At 63.2% G+C, this 17,639-nt stretch overlaps 1 protein-coding gene across 1 annotated transcript in view; it reads right to left on the reverse strand.

Annotated features, from left to right (window-relative positions):
- PLCH2 (phospholipase C eta 2) overlaps positions 1-17,639 on the reverse strand; it is a 48,730-nt gene that overhangs the window by 17,465 nt on the left and 13,626 nt on the right. Inside the window, exons 2-5 of the mRNA XM_061160554.1 lie at positions 7,276-7,422; positions 4,729-4,982; positions 4,404-4,532; positions 954-1,124 (exon numbers count right to left, since the gene is read on the reverse strand). Of these exons, the coding sequence (XP_061016537.1) occupies positions 954-1,124; positions 4,404-4,532; positions 4,729-4,982; positions 7,276-7,411 (690 nt within the window). The 5' untranslated portion in view covers positions 7,412-7,422. The remainder of the gene's footprint in view (positions 1-953; positions 1,125-4,403; positions 4,533-4,728; positions 4,983-7,275; positions 7,423-17,639) is intronic.

Genomic DNA, 17,639 nt, shown 5'->3' on the forward strand with positions numbered 1-17,639 from the left:
ACAGTGCGGGGGGCAGCTCCCCAGGTCAGGACACTGGCAAGAGGTCCAAGGTGACCACCACCCAGACCCAGGATGAGTCCACAGCCTCTCCTGGTTCCCAACACCCAGCCCCTAGCCCTTCCCAGTGGCGGTCACCCCCAGCGCATCACCATGAGCCGACACTGCACATGAGGCAGGTGGGATGAGAGCCCTGAGCAGTTCTGGGGTCAGGAAGTCTGACCCCAGAAGGGCAAGGCAGCTGGGGCCTGAAGGTTACCCTAAAAGTAGCTCTGCAAGGGTCCCGGGAAGTTACAGGCCTGGACCTTGGTCCCCATGGCCTTCTTCCACCAGCCTGGGGGCAGTGTCTATGCAGTCTGTGTCTGAGCACCCCTATCCCCCACCCCCTTGGTGAGTGCTGTCTCCTCAGAGGATGCTGACCTTCCCCTCCCCCTCCATGGACTTCCAGCCTCCGTCCACCAGAGCGGGCAGCACCTGGCCTCCACGAAGACCCCTGAGTTTCAGGTCCCTGAGCTTTAGTTAGGCAATGCCCCTTGGAGGGATGGAGCTGCCCAGGGTCTAGGACAGTGGGCAGGCATACTCAGCTGGCCCCCACAGGCACCCACATGTCTGCTGGACAAATGTTTGAATGAGTTGGCAATGGGCGCAGAACCCTGGGGGTGTGAGCCCAGGTGGGAAGGCTGGGTCATGGATCCTAGGCCAGGAGATGCTCAATGCTAAAGTCGGGACTGTGGTCAAGCTCTGGGCTGGGGCACGGTCAGAGCTGAGCTGCCCTCCTTCCCCACCTGCTTGGCGGCGGGGTGGCTGATGAGAGCCTAGGCAGGTCCAGTACATGGGCCTCAAACACCAGGCTGGTGCCCACCCTTCTCCCACACTGTGGACAGGCTCAAATGCCCAGGGAAGCTGAGGGGAGGCCACCTCGACCAGGAGCCTCGCTCCTGCTGGGGTGCCCTCACCTTCTGCTCCACCTCTAGGAAGCGTAGCAGGTCAGCAGTGTCCAGGTGGTCCTTGTGGTTGCTGTAGGTGAGCATGAGCAGGTAGAGGTCCCGGCGTGTGGACATCATCTTGTAGAAGGCACAGAACTCCTCAAAGCCGAGTGTCCCCTGGTGGTCATCTGTGTCCGCCTCCTGTAATGCAGCACCTCTGCGTCCCCTCATGTCCCATCCTGGGCCTTGACCGAGAAGAGGTCTTCAAGCCCCCCACTCCTCAGACAACCCTGAGTCAAGAATCACCTTTCCCCCTCCTAACACCACTGCCTGTATCACAGGCTCCTGAGGGGCTCATCACGCTCCCCAAGCCCTACAGCAGCATCCTCACTCTGCCTCTCCCACCAAGAAGCCACCACATGATCCATTAACACAGATCTCACCCCACTGGCTCCTTCTCTAGCCTTCCAAAGTCAACCTGCACCTGAATCCGGCAATGTCTTCCCACCTGCAGCCAACAACACCCACCCAGTGCCCATACTGAGTTGTGATCTGTAATCACAGTTGGTCGCCCATCGATTGGAAAAGCACAGGACTGCTGGGCATGCAGGAATCCCCGACTTCAGCCTCTATAGCAGCAATGACAGGCCCCTGATCTCAGCCACTGTCCTCACTTTTTTCAGAGAACAGCTCACATGATACCCACAGGAACCCCCGCCCCAGGCAAGCCCACTGGGCTGCTAATGACACCACAGGCTCCTTCATGAATCCACTAGCTCAGGAAGCATGCACTGAGATGTCAGACTCTGGGGACACCAAGAGTCAAGGCCAGGGGCAGACTCAGAGGACAAGGGTACTCAGTAACGAAGTCTAGGCTGCCCAGAGGATGCCAGAGGTGCTATGGGGCAGTCAGGCCCTGAGTGCTGAGGTCAGGTCCTTGGCCCATCGGCCGGGGTAGGGGTGGGGATGTGGGGGGAGGTGACTGCCTGGCAAAAACCGACACCAGGTTCAGCACCATGGACAGCAGTGCTCGCCAGCCCTGCACGCAGTCTGCACGTCTTTCCTCCTGTGGCCACACTATCTGGGATGGCTGGAAGCAGGCCCCTCTGAATAAGGAGAATCACCCACAAGCCAGGGGGCTACAGACACCCCCAAGTCCCCGGACCCAGAGAGAGCGGGGCTCTCGGGAAGTCTGGCCCTGCCTCTCCCGACCCTGTGGCCTGGCACCAAGGTGGGCGCCCAGTAAGCCTGTCTCCTTCCAGAACCAGGCATCCAGATGGGGTGCCCACGCCAAGGCTGGAACAGGACCAAGCCCAGAGTCACCAGTACTGAGGCCAGCAGATGCCAGTGAAGACCCCATGTCTGCCTGGTTTGAGGGCGGCCCTGCGTCCAGAGCTGGCAGGACACACCCTGTTCAAAGGGCCTCTTGGGGACAGAGCCAGACTGGGAGCACTTCCTGGGACCGAGGCTGGAGCTGGCAGGAATGCCCATCGGCTGAGCGTCCACCCACAGGGTCACCTGGCCTCTCTGTGGGCTCTGAGCTGGGCAGCACACTCACGGCATGACTGAAAACCCTTTGGGATGATGAGGCCCTCTGGCCCCGACCCCTGGGCCCGAAGAATGCCTCCCGATGTGGTCCTATGGCCACTCTCTTCTCCACAAAGGGAAACTGCCATGGCTGAAAGCACACGCTGGCCGGAGCCGCGCTGCTGAGCCAGGCCTGGGGCCGCCCAGGGTGCTCATCATGCAGGAGGCCCAGGGGCCACACTGGCCTCGCCCACATTCCACTGTTATTTTAGACTTAATGAAATTATGCTCAAGCCTCTCTTTACCCACCACACAGATCTATCCTTTGATTAGGGAAGTTCCAGGCAGTAGAAACAACATTGAGATTTCTTGACAATAAAATTGATGTTAATTATCAGTGTGGCTCTGCCTGGCTGGAGGTCAGCCCTCTTTCCCTGGGCCCCCGAGTGCCCATGTAGGGCCCCACGCAGATGGGCCAGGAGGCCCAGGTGCTCAGGGGACACGGGGGACAACCACCACTGGGGGCAGAGCTGCCCAGGGTCTAAGGTCAGCACTCCTGGTGACAGCCCCCATTGGACTCTCTCCAGATCCCTACCGGTCCTTCTCTCTTGCCAGTCCACCTCTCCAGGTCCTTCTCAAAGTGGTCTGGACAGTGCCCAGACACCACCTGGCCTGGGGCTGCTCAGGGGGCTCTGTATGGGCCCCTCTTGTGCCCAGAGGAGCCGGGGGTGTGGGCTCCCTGGAGCTCCCAGCAGGGACATTTTCAAACCAGGACTTGACCTTAAGGTGCCAGGAGCCTGTGCCCACTCCATGAGGGGCACTCATCTCTCATCCTGCCTCTGAGGCCGATCTGAGCCCTGTTGCCTGGCCCCTGGCACAGCCTCATGTTCTGGAAGGGACTGCAGACACCCGAGCTGTCCTGAGGCAGAGCAGGCAGAGAATGGGGTGGGGGTATGGCTCTGCAAACCTTAGCCACCTGCCGGTTCCTAACTGCCCAGGCAGGCTCTGTCCCCATTGGGCCTTCAGGATGGACCATGTGAGACCCCCAGTCCTCAACCAGCATCTGAGATCATCCAACTCACCAAGCCCCTGTCCCACCCCTGCTATTTACACAGACCCACACACTCTGAGCTGGCCAGCTCCCCTCACTCCAGCTGAACATGACCTCCTGTCCATCAAAGGAGCCCAGGAGGGAGCCGCCAGGGCTTGTGCCTGGAGGGGCAGCTGGCTGTGTGTGTGCATGTGTGTGTGTGCATGCATGTGTGTTTGTGTGTGTGTGTGTGTGCACATGTGTGTCTCTCTGTGTTTGTGTGTCTGTGTGCGTGTGCATGTGTTGCATGTGTGTTGGGGCATGGCACCTCGTTCAAGCTCACAGAACCCTTTCCCCGGCAGCCAGCAGTGAGACATCAAGTCCTGAGTGAGGGCAGGCTTTGCTGGCCCAGCCCCGCCCAGAACCAGGACCCGCTGACAAGGCCTGGCTTCCTCTTCCATCACAGCAGGGGTTCCGGAAAGAGAGAAACTCATTACAGACAATAAAGGCAGCCACTCAGCTGAGGATGCATTTTCAAAACTGCTAACAGCAGTGGCAGCGGACCACAGGGGAGGCGGCGGGTGACCAGCGCTGCTGCTGCAAGGCAGGGCTTCTGCCTGCCATCGGGGCTGGGGAGTCGTGGGGCGGGGTGGGATGAGGGTACAGGCCCTGTGAGTGGTTTCCTTTGCCGACCAGGCACCCGCCACGTGCCCAGTCCATCGGCCAGGGGAGGCCCCGGGGGCTGCTTCAGGGAACCAGCACAGCCAGAGGCAGCAACTTGGGGTATCTGACTGACCGCCCCGCAAAGGTCCAGACCAGCTGCTACCTCGCTATTTGCTTCAGCTCAGACGGCACCGGCCAGGACCCTCTGCAGCTCAGACAGGGTGGGGCTGCTCCCGACACACACCTGGGTCTGGGCTTACCTTGAACATCTGTTTCACCCTCTGCCGGGGCAGGTTCACGTTCAGCTTGTGCAGCAGCTGCAGAACCTCGCCGATGCTCAAGCTGCCATCCCCATTCTTGTCGGCTTCGTCAAATGTCTGCTTCAGCCACTTTGGGGCCAAGTTAGGGACCAACGTGGGTCCAGCAGGGCCAGCCATACCTCCCCTCCCTTCCCATTCCCGGGCAGGAAGGCATGAAGTACCCCACCCCAGTGCCTCTTCCCCCAAACACATGAGCCAGCTGGGGCGGGAAGCCCACTGAGGTGGACAGCAAGGGTGCGTCCTGGGGCCCTCCCGCCCGCTGCACGCGAGGATATTGGTCCCGGGTGCGCTGGCGGCGGGCCAGGCTGTCCTCATCGCTGATGCCGGCCATGAGGTAGCGCAGGCCCGTGACCCAGGTGCGTGCCTCGTCGCCACTGGGTGAGACCAGGTCCAGCGACTCCCGGTGGCTGCCATGGTAGATGCTGAAGCAGCAGTTAGGGTCAAAGCTGCCGTCAGGGTAGCGCTGGAAGATCTCCGACTGCCGCCCCTCGCTTACCTCCTGGATGGAGTCGATGGAGACTGCAGAGGTCGGGGGGTGCAGCATGGTCATGGCCCTCCCCAGGGTTTCCCTCTTGTCTGAAGCTAGGGGAGGGGACATTTCAAGGGGCCCTTGGTGTTGCTGTTCTGTCACTCGGTTGTGTCTGACTCTTTGCAACCCCATGGACTGCAGCACCCCAGGCTTCCTTGTCCTTCACTATCTCCTGGAGTTTGCTCAAACTCATGTCCATTGAGTCAGTGATATCACCCAACCATCTCATCCTCTGCTGCCCTCTTCGCCTCCTGCCCTCAATCTTTCCCAGCATCAGGGAAATCTTTGCCACCCTTGGGGAGAAGGAAAAACCACAGATATGCTGGAGCTGGTGAGCTCACCTCTTCCCCCTCCTCTCTGACTCTGGGGTCTGCCTTGCCTGCCTTCCCTCTGGCCATGAAAGAGGTCCAATCTCCCCAAGAGAAGGGCTGCCTTCCCCCGGTCAGCCACCCTGGGTCTGTCCTCTGCGTCCAGAGTGAGGAGAACCAGACAAGCCAATTCCATCTGTCAAGCTCCGGCCAGTTGCCTCTCATCCTGGGAAGGCAATTGCTGGCCAGCACGGCCGAGAGCCTGCAGCGACCTCTGTGATAAACTCTGGCGCCAGCAGGTGGGGGCCGGGGGTGGTGGGGTCCCGCTTCGCGTGCGCCAGATCAGGCTGCAGGAAGAATTTCATTACTGGCCACAGCGCCTGGAGCTCCGTGGAGCCTGTGTTCAGAGACTGAATCCTCAGGAAGAGATGAGTTCAGAGGTCATCCTTAGGGTCTGTTCCTGTGCATTCGGCAGGGTCCTTTCACAGATACCAGGGCACAGGTAGCCAGCAGCCCCTCTGGGAGCAGGTGCCCTGAAGTCGGCATAACCAGGGACCCCTAGCATCGTACCCTCCGCCTGGACCCTGCTGCCTCTACCCCCAGCGCCCGGTGCCTGCTCCCAGAGGCGGGCTTGGCACCACTGTGGGCATTACCGTGTCTGGTGCAGTAATGGTGGGCCTCCCCCCTCACACTGTGAAGGGTGGCCTCACTCCTCTGTCCGCTGCCCCTACTGCCCCCTCCTCAGGGGCTCCCGCTTCCCCTGCACCCCCTGCCTGAAGGGGGCCTGTCCTGCCTGCTTCTCCATCCAGCTCCCTGTGGCTCACATGTCCTTGGCGAGGAGGCAGGGGTTTGGGGCCCCCAGATTAGAGGATGCTGACAGTCAGGAAACAGCTGCCTCTCACCCCGTTCCTCTCTCCCAGGGACCTCTCCAAGGCAGAGTCAGCTGGTGTCCCCCATCCTAAGCCTGCTGGCCTCGACCTACCACCCCCTCCCCAGAGGGGCCAGCATGACCCCGTCCACCTCTCCCCTCTATTTGCCATCCGGTGTCCTCATCACTCAGCACGATGTGAAGTTATCCCACCATAAGGTGATGTCACCACCTCACACGCAAAGACCAGAATCACGTGGGCTAAGTTCCCACAGCAAGCCCAGCACAGGAACAGCACCTCCCAATGGAGCATAGGGGCTCCTGCCTGCACGGCTCATGGCGACTCTACCTCCCCAGGGCCCACAGAGCAGTCCCAGCCCCTTCCTCCAAGATGCCCTCCCAGGGGGCTCCACGGTGTGTCTCTCCTGGGCCCCGTGGTGGCAGCAGCTCCCGTAGCAACCACTGGGCTCAGGCCCTGCCCTGGCACGTCTGCATCTCTCCAGCTGCCAGAGCCAGAGGAGGGGCAGCAAAGTCCCCTCTGTCACCTGAAAGGGCTCACATGTCCCTCCCTGACTCCCAGGACCCCCAGCATGGTCCCTGCGCAAATCCTCACAGCTCATTACCCGCCTGACCCATCCAGACAGCCCTGCAGCCTCCATGCCCCTGCCAGCTGCTCACACCCCAGGCTGCCTGGGCCAGCCCTGGGCACCGGGTCCTGTCCTCAGGGTGCCCAGGGGGCCAGACTAAAGGTCTTTTTGCCTCTTAGCCCCTCCCAGCATCCGGCGCAGGACTGGGCATGAGTGCCACCCAGTCTCCACAGAGTCCCAGAGGATCTGCTGGGTGGACAGCAAGGCCGGGGCCCTCCCTCCCCAACTGCATCTAGATGCCACCGCAGCTCTCCAAGGCCAGCTGAGCCCGTGTTTCAGGCCTGGGGACTTTCAGGGCTCAGGGTCTTGCTGCCCCTCCCACTGCCCGTTGGCTGCTCTGGGAGGGTCTCCTGCCCCCACCCCTGCCCCAGGACTGCCCCACTCACTCTTGGCCTTCTCATTCTTGCATGAGGAGGGTCTCCTGCCCTCCCCACCTCCCGCCCAGGACCACCCTACTCACTCTTGGCCTTCTCATTCTTGCGTGAGGGCCGCCAGCGGATGCAGGAGCGATGCTCGTCCAGGAAGTAGAAGCGGACCAGGCCCTTGGAGCTGCCCCGGAGCTTCACCATCTGCGTCCCCGCCTGCATGGCGCTCATACATCGCTCCACTGGAGGCCCGCCAAGCCGCCACACAGACAGACCGACACAGACAGACAGACGGAGCACCGGTGAGTGCTGTGGCAGCCTCCTGCTCATCGCAGCCTCAGGTGCACCCCCAAGTGCTCACGGGGTGCAGAGACTACCCCCCACCCTCAGGGCACCAAACTCAGACCCTTCCAGGGCTGCCTGTGACCCCAGGTGCTGGCCCAGGCCACAGATCCAATCTGAGACCCTGCTCAGTGGCCAGAGTCCACACAGAGTTTGGACCAGCTCTGCCCAGCCAGGATCCATGAGGCCCAGGGTGCACCCAAGGGCACAAGTCCCAGAAGGTGCTTAGCCCTCACCTCCCTCACAGGGCCTAACTGCCCCCCAACCCCTCCCTCCTCCATCCATTCAGCCTCCTGTCTGCAGCCTGCACATCTCCCATGTCCCAGGGGAGGGGATACTGGCCAGGACAGTGGCCCCCAGGGCTGGAGAGGTAGCGGGCTCCTGAAGTCCCAGGGACAGGACAGTCCCAGGCCCCCTTTGGGCCCTTCACAGCTGCTTATGGAAGGCCTAGGACCAGGAGGTGCCCTCTGGGGAAGCACCAAGTCATTAACCCACAGGATCCCCTGATGAGGGGCCCTTAGGTGGTGTGGAGGCCTGTAGCAGTGCCAGCCCCAAGGGGCAAAGCAGTGGGAGCTTCTCAGAGGAAGCCAACCTCTGTTCTTGAGCTGCAGGCATGGTGGGCTGCGGGGGGTGGGCGGGGGCACACAGCAGGGACGGGGGCACAGGGTGGTGGGCTCCGCTGAGACACCAGGAGGTGAGGGGATGGCATGGCCGTGGGGACATAGTAGCAGGTGGAGGGAGGAGGCTGGGGGTGAGGACAGGGACAGTCCAGGGGCCTAGAACAACTGAGCCAGGCCAGCCCCTCTGGGACAGACACTACCATCCCATCCTCCCCGGAGTCTCACCACAGTCAAGAGCACCCACTCTGCCAGCCTCCCAGGCCGACACCTCTGACCCCAACATGCTGGCCTTGCCCCACTGGGGCTGAAGGTGCCACTGACCCCAAAGTACCAGGAACCCCCTCAGAGAGTGTCCGGCCAGCACATCCACCAGCACCATGCCCCTGGCCCCTCCTTGCCCCTGATTCCCCCACCCCTTCCTTCCCCACTGCCCGCCTGGGGTTCAGTCTCCAGACCCTGAGGTGGGGGGGTCAGAGAGGCAGACCGGGGGATGCTCTCAGAGTCCCAAGACCCTCAGGGGGAAACCGAAGGGTTGGGAGGTTACAGGTTTGCATGGGGGGTGGTGGGAGCTCCCAGGCTTTTCACACCCCAAGGAGCAGCCCCACCCTCCTGATTCCAGTGACCCTGGGGCTGGGCAGGGCTCTGGGAGGGAGGAGCAAACCAGTCCCCGCCCCAGACGACCAAGCGGGCAGGCCAGCCCCCTTACCTAGTGGACCAAGCTGCCACTGCGGGGACACAGCCACGCTTCCGCCGACCCAGAGGAGGGCCTCTGCCAGGCAGGCCACGGTTCCCTTGGTCCGGCTGGGAGTAAGCGGCCAGGGGACGGACATGCCCCGATGATGGCCTGGGTGGGTTCACAGAGGCCAGGGAGGACCAGTGCCCCCCACCCTACCTAGGCAGTGGGTCAGGTAGTGGCGGGCAGCCCCGGGGCTCCACAGGGCCCCCTTCTCTCCACGGCTTCTTCTTTCCCTCTTCGCTGGCCTCTAGCTCCCCCGCAGGGCTGCTCCCAGGCACCTCTGGCATTGGCCTGACTGTCACCCGCTGTCTCTGATGGCCCCTGTGCCAGTCCGCCCCCCTTCCAGGGCCACGGAGGGGTCCTGGGAGAAGCTGCAACGCAGGGTCTGGAGGTGGAAGAGCCGCAGCACTGCTGCCCGCCCCGCCTACCCTCTGTCCAATCCCCTGCGCTAATCCAAGCCTGGATCCGGCCCAGCTGGCCAGAGGATTTAGGCCAAGGGAACTCCCAGCTGGGGACCGGCAGGGACTGGCAGTGTCGTCCGAGGCCCCAAGTCACCAGCCCCTACAACCGGCTGAGTAAGGACAGGCAGGACAGATGGGTGGTCTCCCTGGGGACCCAGAGAACACAGCTGTGAGGCCTGGGGTGACGATCCTCACAGGACCATCACTGGAGCACACTCTCAGGCCCTCAGAGGCAGTGTCCCCCACCCTTCCCATGCAGGAGGCCCTGCCCCAGCCAGCAGGGTTGGCTGCCTGGCTTACAACTGATCGGTCCTGAAGGAGGAGGGCTGGGCCCAGGAAGGACCAGCCTCTGCCCGCTGACCGGACACAAGGCCCAGTCAAGGCCACCCAGCCAAGGCCCAGACAAGAGTGGCTGGGCACAGCCAAGCCCAGAAGGAGCCAACTGCTCTGTGGGCAGCTCTGGGGCAGCAGGAGAGGTGAAGCAGAGAGCACACCCTCCTCTTGTGGGCCAGGGACCGCCGGGTGTCTGGAGCTTCCAGGGCAGGCCAGCCTGGCAGACAACGGGGCACAGGCTGAAGGGCAGAACCCCACTGAGTCACAGCAGCTGACCCCAGGGAGGACCTCACGTTCCTCTTGCCCCTGGCCCATAAGCCCCAGCCACCCTGTGTCCCCACCCAGGCCCGCAGGGACAGCGACAGTGCTGGGCCGGCACCCCTGAGTCCTCATTGCCATAAACCCCACAGCTCCTGGGCGGTGCGTCAGCCTTCCCTCCCCAGCACAGACGGTCAGGGCCAGACCTGGGCCACGGAGACCGGGACAGAGGGCGCCGGAAACCAGGCAGCCTGGAACACCCGCTGGGGTCCTCATTGGCTCAATGGGGAACCTCACTGGCTCCAGTCTGGGGGTGTCCTCCCCTTCCACCCCGTCCAAGGCTCCCCGCTCAGGTCACGCCCTTGGGCTCTCAGCTGATCAAGGGTCTCCTACTACCACCACCTGGGGGCCTTGGGTCCCCATCTTCTTGGGCAGGGCCTCTGGGAGAGGGCACAACTTCTGAGTCCCAGACTCCCTGCGTCGTCATGGCTACCCCAAGCTGTAATCCTGCACTGACCAGGCAGATGAGGTCGGGCTAATCCAGCTTCACTTTGGGCTCTGCAGCCAGGGCTCCTCTACCGCCCAGGGGACCCACACCACCCCTGACGCTCCATGAGACAGGTGGGCACAGGACTGCAGCCACTGTGCAAGGCTGCAGGACCCTGAGGGGAGCCTCCACCCAGGAGCGCTGCATCACCCCCATGGTGCACCTGAGGACACTAGGTGCAAAAGCTATGCCCCAGGTAATTGCCAAGCTGGGCTTGAACCCACGACAGGCCCCAAGCCCAAGTGGCTCAGTCCCCCAAACCAGGAGGCCTGGGTCCCCTGCTTCTCACCACCCCCCACCAAGGGCGCCAGGCTGGCAACACCATCTGGGAACCCACATCCACACAGTCACCTGAGCCAATCCCACCCTTCACTCCATCAGAGTTACACTTGGGGCTCAGGACCTGAGAAACCCCCTCCAGGGTTTGGAGTCCTCTGTCCTGTGACCCCGGGGACTCTTTCAAGGCTCCTCATCCACCTTGCAGCTACTGATGGGACTGTGTATTCACCTCTGCAATCCCCACCTCCGGGCAAGGAAGCCCAAGCCTGTCCTGCTCTGCCCCTGCACTGGCTGGGACTTGGCACCCGAGTGTGGGTGGGCACAGGGCCCAGGCCACCAAGCCAGCTCCAGGAGGTGACACAGAGCCAGCGTCTGGCCCAGCCGTCCAACCTTCTAAGGCTCAGCCTCCTGAGGCAGCGCCAACTCCCCCAGCTGCAGCCCTGGGGGACCCTGGTCAGCGGACACAGCAGACAGGGGGGCGGGCACCTCCTGAGGCAGGGAGAGAGCACAGTGCCCTCGATCCCACAGCAACCCCCGGAAGAGAGGCCCCAGGGGCCCACCCCGCCTCAGCTGCTGCCCCACGGCAGGACTGCTGGCCGGGACGCCTGGCTATGGCACCTGCCAGGAAGTGGAGGCCTCAGGCACCTCACCTTGCCCCCGCCTCTGTTCCGCCGACTGTCAGAAGGCGGCCCCCAGCCCTCCCCTCCTTCCTTCCCCAAGCCTTGAGGAGGACGGCGGCCACGGGACACGAGCGGCCGCTGCTTTGAGGAGGGAGTGCCCTCACGGTCTGGTCAGAAGCTGGGCGGCTCTGGCTTAATTTTGTTTTTATGGCCAAGATCGATCTTGTCCTAACACGGCAGCCAGCACCTCCACCTCCCCCTTGGGAAGACAGGAAAATCAATTTAATCTTCCAACAAAACCCACAAATTACACCCACAGTCTTCCTGGCGCGAGCACACACACACACACGCACACACACACACACGCATGCATGCACACGGACTCTTGCGGCGCCCGGGCTCTCCACACGGGGCATCTGCCTTGTCCACTCGCCTTTCAGGGGCAAACCTGCATCTCCCCTCCTGCTCGCCTGCCTCCAGCCCCTCCCTCCTCTGAGGCTTCTGCACTTTCCTGAAGAACCTTTGAACAGGCCATTCCTGCATCCACTCTGCTCAGAGTGGTCAGCGACAGTGGGACACATGGGCCCAAGGCTGCTCTGGCCCTGCCCCCACTGCAGGCCCCCACTGGGTCCTCAGCCCTCCGCCCTCTCCCCATACTGCATGGAGGGCCCAGCTCAGCATGCAGTGGGCGCTCAGACAGTGCTTGGCTGGAGAAGGGGAAGGAGGACAGGGCCAGTGTGCTGGGCTCCAGCGCCCACGGGGCCTCAGCCCCTGGCCGGCGCCTCCAGGAGGGAGGGACGGGCCCACTCACATATGGCGGAGATTATTTAAACGTCTAGAAGCAGCGCATCCCCCCGCACGTCTGGGAGCCTCCTCCCCAACTATTTTTATTTTACCAGGCAGTGTGAGCTGGCGCCTTCAAGTCCACCCTCCCAGGCAAGACCTCGGGGAAGCTGTGCCCAAGGCCTGGGGGCACAGAGCCCAGGCTGGCCCGAGGGGTCCACACCAGGCAGTGGAGTTGAAGGGTCACTTCACCAGGTCAGCAAGGCCTGGGCCTGGCCCCCGACAGTCCTGGGGTAGGGCTGAGGGCTGGTGGCGGGGGCAGCTGCCGGGGAGGGAGACACTGTCACCAGGCTGTGCCCTTTTCCTCCCGCAGGGCCCCTCCCGCAGGCAGGCAGCTTGGTCCTCCAGCAGAAAGAGGAGCCTTTGGTGGCTGGGGGCCTGGCCCGGGTGTCTCACCCAGCTGGGCAGTGAGGAGGGTCAGTGGGGGCAGGGGTGAGCGGCCAGGCTCTGCTCTGCCATCTCGGGCTGCTTCTGACTACCAGCCCTCTGCTAGCCTGCGCACTGGATCTCAGGAAGCTGGGGATCAAGAGTGTTCTAGAGGATGGGGACAGACTGACGGCCAGCCTTGCCCCATCCAGCAGGCCAGTCGGGCTGAGCTTGTCCCTTCCACCTGCCCAGAGGCCCTTGGTGCTCCTGCTCTGGCCGGGGACAGCAGCAGCCTCCCTACCACCCTGCTCCCTCTGCAGCCGGTGGCCCAAGTTCCCGCCAGGATCAGTCCCAGGAGGGCCTGCGGAATCTTTCTGTCCACCAACCAACAGAAAGCGGAGCTGAAACACACACGGGGATCAAAGCTGTCCACAGCTGTCCCACAGCCTCCTGTGGCAGTGGGCACGGTGGACAGGACACTTTCTGGGGCAGGGGGTGTCCGGCGCCCTGCACCTGCACCCTGGAGAAGCCCCTTACCACACAGTGTGCCCCCACACTGTCCTGGAGCCATCTGAGCACCACCGTTTCCAACATTCAACCTTCCTCTGCCCACACAGCAGAACCAGAGTCGCCTTGCACCAGCCAGGGACAGTGCCAGCCCCAGGTCCCCTGCCCGGCTATAGCGGCACTCATCCCATTCCACAGATTTCGGGAGAGGACTCCGCTAGCAGTGTTCATGATCTCCAGCCCCCAAACGCACCCCAGTGCCATGTACTGAGGGCTCCCAAGTCCCCTCGTGGCATCACTGGGCAAGGCTGTGAGGCCATGTGGGCCAGCACACGTCAGGATGGGTCCCGGGGAGCCACTGGGAGTGGCTGGAGGGGCAGGGAGCAGCTCACAGCGGCACTGGAGGGGGGGCACTTTCCTGAAAAGTCACCAGATGGAACCTGGCCTACCTGGGGGGAAGAGAGGAAACTCCTGCCGTGCTGGGGCGGGGGCGGGGGGGGGCGGGCAGCTCCGAAGGAGGGGTCCTTGTGTACTGACGAGCCTGTCCTGCCCCCACCCTATACCCACCCAGGCCCTGTGGGGAGGCCGCGCAGCAGCTGTGGGCTGGATGGCCCCCAGGCAGAGTGGGCACAGAGCCACGGAGAAGCAGAGAAACAGAGGACGCCCAGGCCCGTCCCCCAGCCCAGCCACGCCTCCCAGCCAGGGCACTGGCCACCTCCAGGCAGCTTCCTCGAGAACCCTGGGGCCTGGGCACCGAGAAGATGTCCCAGGATCGGGCGGGCCCCCGGAGTCTGACTTCCTGAAGCTGCCCACCCTCCCCACCAAGGGCTGGCCCAACAGCCCACTCCTGCCTCCTGCTCTGGGGGCCCGGTGGACCCCATACTCATACCACTTGCTGACCGAGGGGGACACTGAACCTGTCCCACTGGCAGGGCCACCACAGGGCCCTGACCTCCAGGAGGAGTTTCGGAAGGAAACAGAGCTTGGCTGAGGCACGCCGAGGCCTGGGCCAGGCTGGGTCCTGTTCAATGTGAAATAGAGACCACCCTGAGTCACCTCGAAGCCTGTCTGTGGGTCCCTGGATCTGAGCAGGCTGAAGAAACCCCCCCGGGACCTGGTTGTGGGGTGACTTCCTCATGGCTCGGAGACTTCCTGGGCCACCATGCCTGTGTTCCCCACCCTTGGGACACAGAACTAGAGGGGGTCCAGGGGTCCTGGTGCAACGGGAGCAGGTGGACTCAGAGCTGCTCACCCCCCCTTGGCTGACCCACCTTGGGCCCCTCCACGCAGGCTGCCCAGCGGGGGTGGAAACCCTGGCCCACTTCCTCTCCCCACACTTCCCAGGAGTGGGGAAGCAGCCTGTCCTGGGGAGGGAGCCCGCTGTCCCACCTGGAGGCCCACACCCACTGGCCTGCCCCACACAGGAAGGCCGTCCAGCCGGTGGGAGCCCACGTAGCAGAGCAGAAAGTGAAGTCCCGGGTAGAAACAGACGTTTCCGATTACTCATACCCCTCCTCAATGCCCCTCCCACCACAGCCCTCAGTGAGCGTGGAGCCGGCCTGGGCTCAGCACAGGAGGGGCCCCGAGCCCCTCAACCGCCCACCCCCAATCCCACCCCAGGAGAGAAGCACTTCCCGGTGGGGGCCGGGCCTCTGACTTTCCAGGAGCCCCAAACCACCGCCATCCGCTCATTAGCTGGGCAGATGGAAGCTGGACCCAAAACTCCAACCATCTGCTCCATCCTCGGCTGCACGTTTGAGGCTGTTCTCTCCCCAGAGAGGGACCCCAGCAGAGAAGGGCCAGGCTGCGTGCCCCCCAACTTGAGCTGTCCAAGCCCTCTGCCCAAAGGATGGGGCACGGAGGGTGGGCTCCCAATGGGTCCTGCTGTTGACAGCCCACTCCCCTCCCAGGACCAGTCTCCTCCCTTGCTGGTGGCAGACCCTGGCCATGTCGGGGCTACCTTGACCTTGAGGTCTTAGGGCCACGTGGCAGCAGCCATGCCCACACAGTCTGCAGGCAGGCACCCTGTACCCTGAGGCTCTGAAGGAGGCTGGGTCAGGCCAGAGCTCCCCGCAGGTCAGACTGGCAGGAACATGCTGGGTCAGGCCCTCCCCAGGGACCACCCATCCATGGGAGCCCTGCCCTGCACTGGGGGCTGCGGTCAGGGAGTGGGTGCTCCCAGGGTGGCATGAGCATGCAGCCAGGCCAGGAACTGTACCACCATTGCATCTGTACCACCAGCCACACTGTCCTCCACTCATAAAAGGTAACTCAGCTCGGGGGAGTGGGGGGAGGGACAGGAGAGGGGACAGGCAATCCTGGAGCAGCCACATGGGCCAGGCACACTCTTCTCAAGGCCACCCTATGCTGGCAATCCCATGCTGCCCTTCTCTTCCACGAGAGGCTGAGAGAGGGCCAGTGCCTTGCTTGAGGTCACACAGCTCATCAGAGGCACCACCAGGGACCCATGCTCAGTCTGCTGGCAATAAAGCCCCTGTCTTCTACACAGGCTCTCCAAGGCCTTCCCCCCAACCCCGGCCCTCCCTCATGCCCATGCCAATCAGAGGGCAGAACAAACTGGGTCTAGAACAACCGGATCCAGACAAGTCACCAGAAGGCTGCTCCTGCTGTCCTTGGAATCCCAGCCCTTAACTTAGAATCCCAGTTCTTATGTTGTCTGGCCAGAGTCACTCCTGCTGCAGCCGTGGGGCTGGCCCCCTTCCCTCCCTGCCTCTCCCACCCCTGATCCAGACCAAGTGCTGCACTGGGGACACATAGAGACTCTCTTTGGAGAAGTTCTGTCCATCCCATCCCTGCAGGATAGACCCCGTCACCCAGCACTTGGCCCCTCTACACTCAAGTTCCTTGTGCCAGGAAGCTCTGGGCAGCCTCAGAGGACTCCTGCCACCCCTGCTGGCTTGGGTTGTCTGCCCAGGGCAGTGCCCAGGCCCCTGGGTCAACACAGCATGACAGATTTGAGCAGGAAATCGCCCACATAGGTGCCAGAGTTCAGCAGCAACGGGCAGGTCCCTCAGGCAGAGGCTACCGCTGCCCTGTCCATGGTGCTGATAGAGGGTTGGGGCTGCCTCCACCGCCCTGGATGGGGGTGGGGGTGAACAGGCTCAGCCCCAGGGTCCTTCAGGTCAGAACACCCCAGATTTGAACCCCCACCAAGGCTGCTGTCCACTGGGGGCAGGCTGGCAGTCGGGGACTGTGTTGGCTCTGCCAGGCACCTCTTCCCATTGCCCATGAGAGTGGGATGCCAGCACAGGTAGGGACGATGTGCGGCCAAGGGGCGAGCAGAGGGGGGGATGTGCGTGTGTTGGTGTGAATGGGATCGCCCCAGAGATCTTCGATCAGAGTAGGGGGTGGGTGGGAGTTAAGCATTGCCCACGTGGGGTCAGAGGGTCACCAATGGGCATCTCAGCACCCGGTCCTGGGCTCCGGAGCTGACCGCAGCCTTCCTCCAGCCCCTCCCGACCCCTTACCTTGGTCCCGGCTGAGCCCGCCGGGGTCCCCAGGTGCTTCCATGGCCCGCAGGCGCCACCCCCACCGCTACCGGAACAGCTTGAGGGGTCCCCAGGCAGCGTGCTGTCCCCGTGAGTCCGTCAGAACCGGGTGCCCCTTGCGCGCCCATGCCCGATCAACGAGCTGAGTGCTGCCAGAGCTGCCGCTGCTGCCGGGACCGCCCCTCCCGCGGGAGCCCCGCCCGCCTTAACCCTTCACTGCCACTGCCAAGGCCAGGCTGGGAACCACAGAGGGTGGGATGGAGCACCCTGGGCAGGGGTGGGGGTGGGGATTGGCATGAGGGAGACACTTCTCCAGCAGAGGCTTCAGGCACCCCTGGCTGTCCCTGACCTCACTCCCATCCTCTGCGCCCCCCCTCCTACCAGAAGGGGCAGCTGCATGCAACTCTCCCAGGAGCCAAATGTGGCCCCAGCTGGCATCCCCCGATGTCACTGCACAGCCCCTTCCCAGGCAGGTGGGCTGGATCCAGGACAAGTCACTCTGCCCCACAAGGGGCCCCCATGAAGGTTCAGCACTTCAGGGGTGACATTTCACTGGCTGTCCTGGTGGGGGTTGTGCAGGATGACAACAGTGGGGGTCCAGGAGCCCCTGGTGACAGCCCAGTCTATTAGCATCCAAATCCTTCCTGTCCCCTCCCCTGCCTACCAAAGTCTGTGGGGTCTGGGAGGCGGTGGGGCTGTGGGGTACCAGAGAATAGTCCCCTAGCATGCAGCCCAGGGCAGGCCCTGCCAGGAGCCAAGCAGGGGCACAGTCTCAGGAGGACAAGTGTGGAGCAACACCCCCGCCTCAGCCCCGACCCCCAGCAAAGCCTGCCTCTCCGGCAGTGCTCCAGTTTGACCTGCTGTAGCACCATCGCAGGGAAAAAACACTTCCCAGATCAACACAAGAGGTTTCTCTCCCTCGGGTGCTGCTTTGAAAGCTGCTGCTTCTGCCCGAAGCCCCATCTGACAGGGCTGACCCACAGCCCAGGGGCATCCTGGGGAGGTTTACAGGGATGAGGGAGCTCGGCCTGGGGCCAG

Source organism: Dama dama, chromosome 14, assembly GCF_033118175.1.
Source record: "Dama dama isolate Ldn47 chromosome 14, ASM3311817v1, whole genome shotgun sequence".
NCBI lineage: Eukaryota > Metazoa > Chordata > Mammalia > Artiodactyla > Cervidae > Dama > Dama dama.